Source organism: Mus caroli, chromosome 14 (genome assembly GCF_900094665.2).
Source record: "Mus caroli chromosome 14, CAROLI_EIJ_v1.1, whole genome shotgun sequence".
Taxonomy (NCBI): domain Eukaryota; kingdom Metazoa; phylum Chordata; class Mammalia; order Rodentia; family Muridae; genus Mus; species Mus caroli.
Genome location: NC_034583.1, coordinates 16914581 through 16919965, shown reverse-complemented (window position 1 = coordinate 16919965; position 5385 = coordinate 16914581). Strand labels below are relative to the sequence as shown.

Here is a 5385-nt window from a genome sequence, read left to right as displayed (position 1 = left end):
ATTTATTTATTTATTATATGTAAGTACACTGTAGCTGTCTTCAGACACTCCAGAAGAGGGAGTCAGATCTTGTTATGGATGGTTGTGAGCCACCATGTGGTTGCTGGGATTTGAACTTCGGACCTTCGGAGGAGCAGTCGGGTGCTCTTACCCACTGAGCCATCTCACCAGCCCCCGATTTTTTTTTCAAAGTTTTATTTACTTTTATTTTATGTGTATAAGTGTTTTGCCTACAGGGTGTGTGCATCCCATATGTGGGTAGTGCCTGTGGAAGTGAGAAAAGGGTGTTGGGCCTGGAGCTACGGACAGTTATGAATTAGCACGTGGGTGCTGGGAACTGAACCTGGTCCTCTGCCAGAGCAGCATGTGCTCTTAGTCACAGAGCCATTTCCCCCTCTTAATTCTGACTTTTGAATCACTCGTTCCTTCTGTGTAAATGTTCTGTCTGTCTCTGGAGGAAATGTCCCACGGTTCAAGGTTGTGACTGTCTGGGCTGCAAAGATGGTGTTGATAACTCAGGGCCCACACGGTGTGCAAGGTTGTTCCTGGGCTGTAGGAGCTGCAGGGGCTAAGCTGGCCTTTCCGGTTTTGTCCTGTTATTTGAGAAATAAGGAAGCAAACCCACAGAGGTGGTGAGTTACCAAGATCTTTGAGTGGTGCTCGACAGGCAACCCCTGAAAAACCCTGTCTTCTCAGGTTTGCTAGAGTTTTCTCTTGTTTTGTTTTTCCCTTCTTAAACAACACCCCCAGTGAAGCTGAGCTCCGATAATTCACACTAGGATGGATTCTTGTGCTCATATTTTCTGGTTGGGTTGTTTGGTTGGTTTGGTGTTTTGTTTTTTGTTTTTTGTTTTTTGTTTTTTGTTTTTTTGTTTTTGTTTTTTTGGTTATTGTTTTTGAAGCAGAGTTTGGCTACACAGCCATGGCTGGCATATTTGTAATGTGTGTAGCTCAGTAGGCCTCAAACCTAGATCCTGCTGTAGCCTCAGCCTGCCTGAGTCCTGAGCTGACAAGCATGCTCCGCTATGCTGCTCTCCAGACGCCTGCAGTCTGCTGTACTGTGGAGATTCAGCCTTCCCTCTGAGCCTGGGACTTGGGCATGCTTCTGTAAACCTCTATGTATACTGGGTTTTACCTAGTCTGCATCCTCTTCTAGCTGTTACTTGTACAACATTGTGTTTTTGCCCTGTAGCCTTTGCACTTGTGCCCCAGCCTTTGGCTACATCCGTGCTTTTTGGCCAATTTCTTTTCTTCGTTAGCTTCACTTTGAAATCACTTTCTTAGAAAGTCATCCCCAGGTGGTAGCCTCCCTCACAGCCTTCCTCTTCAGCTCTGTGATGCTCAGAAGTGTCCCCTGTACATGGTACTCTCCCGTTTCCATTTTCTTGAGGTCGATGTTAATATAGGAGGATATTGTTCTTGTTCCATAGGTGGGTCCATTTCCCCCAGTGCTGGCACTGAAATTAACAGACCTTAAGGCACAATCGCTTCCTCTCCTGCTCCTTACTGACAATGCCTAGAACAATACTGGACATTTTATGCCCTCATTTTGGAAAGTCCCTAATGCCATCTCTGAGGTTCTGTGACTTGTTAGGACTCAAAAACAAGACTCAATATATAATCGTTCCCACTGGCTAAAATTGTAGCAGTAGGGACACAAGGTGAAATCAACACAGGGAAGAAAAAAGGACAAGGGGTAAGTCCAGGGGAAATTAGGTCCAGCTTTCCTATGGCATTTGCAAGGGGAGTCACATCAGATACATTTGATCTTCAGTGTGGAGCTGTGACAGCTCATACGGCACTCCCACTTCTCGGGAAGCACAGTGGACAGACAGTGTGTAGATTTTCCTGGGTGCTGGTCGCAGTCCATTTCTGCTTAGTAGAGACCAAAGCTGCAGACTTCATATGGGCTGGTCCCACCTTGACGACAGCTCACCATCACCATCCGGTTCCTGGGTGCCAGTTAGTCAGGAGGCAGCTGTGAACATAGACCTTTTCAAACTCAAGTCTCAGGCTGGCCATTACAGTCTTCCTGCACATAGAATAGTTTGCTTCGTAGTACTCAGGACTTCTCTGTAACACAAACATTTGAGAAGGAATGGATCAACCCCTGTGAGTACAGCACTGGACACAACACACACACACACACACACACACACACACACAGCACTACCTTCTGAGGGCCGAGATGAACTCTTGCTTTCGTAGAAGAAGGGAGATACCTGTTCTGCCCATCTTGCCCTTTGGTAAACATGGGTCCTTGGGGTCCCCAGGTGCTGAAGCACAATGGCTCATCAGAGATCCTCAACAAGCTGTACGACACGGCCATGGACAAGCTGGAGGTAGTCAAGAAGGACTACGATGCTCTGCGGAAGAGGTACAGCGAGAAGGTTGCCATGCACAACTCGGACCTGAGCCGCCTGGAGCAGCTGGGGGAGGAGAACCAGCGTCTGCAGAAGCAGACGGAGATGCTGACCCAGCAGAGGGACACGGCCATCCAGTTACAGCACCAGTGCGCACTCTCCCTGAGGAGGTAGGAGCCTAGGCTGGCCACGGGGCAGTGTGTGTCAGGGGTGGTAAACGGGGTTCTCTTTGTTTGAGGCTTCTGTTCTTTGTGGGCTTCTTATCATCTGCAAGGCTTCCAGGAGAGAAACACCTCAAAGCATTGGGCTCCAGTCACTGAGAGTGTTGTGTTTGATAGGCATTAGCCTTCATTGTTTCCTTTCCTTTCATGTAAGCATCCTGCTGTGTCCTGAGCACCCTGCCTCTTGGATTTCCCTCTAAACCTCTTTCTCCATAGTGGCTATGCACCTTGCAGATGGGAAAGGCAGTATGTTCCCTGAAATTTCATTTTTTATTAAGAACCATTGGTTTTAGCTATGTGATTCTCACCCTGGACAGTATTGCAAGCAGCACATTCCTGCCATGTGTGGGCTTTCGGTGATATAAGCAGGTGTACAGTCACCAGAGTGAACCCAGACTGGTGCCTCTGCTGCAGGAGTCAGGGGATGTGGCTATTGTTGTTTGGTGCTAGAGCTCCTGAAGGACGGCTGCTCTCAGGCACACAGCTCAGGACATGCTGCTCTAGTGTGACAGGCTCTATCTTGCATATTACCTGGGTGCAAGGTGCCTTCCAGGTACGAGGACTGAGTTTGCCTCGTGACCTTGTTCAGGTGCCCATATTGCACGGCTGTATTGTCTTATCTATAAAATGAAGTGGTTGTTATAAGCCATCATGAGACCATGTTTGTCTTTCCCTATGCTGTGATTCTGTTGTTAGATGTGTGTGTGTGTTTTCCCCAAAGTAATGTAGCCTCATTATAGGAGAAATGTGCTGTTCTTTCTAGTAGAGTAGAGAGCACGCAGTCCCCAGCTCAACTTCTGGCATTTGTTAAAGGCTGAGAAACATTCCAGGCCCAGGGCACTAGTACTCCGTGACCATTCTCTCTGGGGGTGAGAATGACCTCAGTCAAAGTGTCACGCTTGACTGTCTCGCACAGCGGGGCCGGGGCTGGGGGGTAGCAGCCTCACAGCTGACAAGGCAGGTCCCTGCCCCTCCCACCTCACGTTTTCCTCACCAGGTTTGAGACGATCCACCATGAGCTGAGCAAGGCCACAGCTCAGAACAAGGACCTGCAGTGGGAGATGGAGCTGCTGCAATCTGAGCTCACAGAGCTGAGGAGCAAGCAGGTGAAAACCGCCAAGGAGTCAGAGAAATACAAAGAGGAGCGTGATGCTGTGTACAGCGAGTACAAGCTCATCATGAGCGAGCGTGACCAGGTCATCTCCGAGCTGGACAAGCTACAGACAGAGGTAGAGCTGGCCGAGTCCAAGCTCAAAAGCAGCACATCGGAGAAGAAGGCAGCCAGCGAGGAGATGGAGGCCCTGCGGCAGGTAGGCAGTGGTCCAGTGGGGAAGGTGGCCACAGAGTTCTTGAGGGCAGGATGAGAAGGTCTGAGCGCCAGAGCCTTCCCTTCACAGGCTGGGCTGTGAGATAGCATTTGGGTCTCTGTGGGGCTTAGGTTTGGTATTTGACATTAGTCTGGGGTCCAGAATGTCTGGCCATTGTCCTGTATACAGGAGGACATGCACATGGGTACAAGGTGCCTCTTGGGTAGGAGGACTGAGCTGGTCTCATGACCTTGCGCAGGTGCCCAGGTTGCAAGGCTCTATTTTGTCTATGTGTAAAATGAGATAAATAGTCATTACAAGGCCATGTTTGTCTCGCCTGTGCTGTGACACTAACATTGGTTCGTTCGTTCGTTCGTTCGTTCGTTCGTTTGTCTGTTTCAAAACAGTATAGCTTGATTATAGGAGGCATGTGCTGTTCTTTCTGGTCAAGTGGAGAGCTACTGGCTCTCTGTGAGCCAGGTTCCGAGACCCTCTAGAGTTCTTAGCCGCATAGAACTGATAGCCTCATGGGTTCAGAGGAGCACCCTCAGGGGCCTTTGTCCACCAGCCATTTGTGTACTCAGAGGAGCTCCAAGTTCCTGTGTGCACAGCTTCCTGCTGTCTTGAGCCTTAGGCCTTGTTGTAAAGCCTTGCCCTCTGGGATAGTCCCTCCAGGGCTGGAGACTGAGGTGCTGGAGACTGAGGTATTCGGTAGCAGCAGGACTGAGCCTTTTAGATGAAGTGTGCTTTCCTGCCTGGCCAGCTGTACCTCACCACTGACGAATGTTCCTTCTGGTCCAGGTGTGCCCTGCTGGTCATGCTGTGGCTTTGACAAGAGTCTTTAGGCTTGGGAATACTAGAGTATCCCTCTACTCCCATCAAAGCTGTTCTCGATTCCTGCTTCTACGCTTCTCGTTTTCTGTGCAGGTCTGTTAGGATGCGGGTGAGCAAAGTGGTGTGTGAGAAGTGGAAGAAAGGCCAGGAAGACTGGCATGGGTACTCTACAGAGATCACTGTGTACCAGGGACGAGGCAGGGTGGGTGGTGTGGGGGTGTGGACAACCAGGCTACCAGTCTCGTTTTCTTTCTGTTACTGTGATAAACGCCATGACCCCCAAACAACTTGTTGAAGAAAGGGTTGGTTGCATCTTACTGATTTTAGTCATCATTGTGGGAAGCTAGCAGGACAGGAGCATGAAGTGGAAACCACCAAGAAATGCTATTTGCTGGCTTGTTCCCAGCTCACATCTAGTTCAGGACCACCTGCCTTGGATGGTCAAGAAAATGACCCAAATTAGAGCACTGGCTGCTCTTCCAGAGGATCCAGCACACATATGGCAGCTCACAACCATCTGTAACTCCAATTGTAAGGGAGCTAGTGTCCTTGCTCTGTGGGCACAAGGCACACATGCAGGGCACGGTCATATATGCAGGCAAAATACTTAAACACACACACACACACACACACACATATACACACACACACACACACATA

At 49.4% G+C, this 5385-nt stretch overlaps 1 protein-coding gene across 3 annotated transcripts in view; it reads left to right on the top strand.

The window, feature by feature from the left end:
• Positions 1 to 5385, top strand: part of Dlg5 (discs large MAGUK scaffold protein 5) — a 114324-nt gene that overhangs the window by 66261 nt on the left and 42678 nt on the right. For all 3 annotated transcript variants that reach the window (XM_021181701.1, XM_029469074.1, XM_029469073.1), the window contains 2 exons: positions 2274 to 2533; positions 3582 to 3894. In XM_021181701.1, coding sequence (XP_021037360.1) covers positions 2274 to 2533; positions 3582 to 3894 — 573 coding nt within the window. The remainder of the gene's footprint in view (positions 1 to 2273; positions 2534 to 3581; positions 3895 to 5385) is intronic.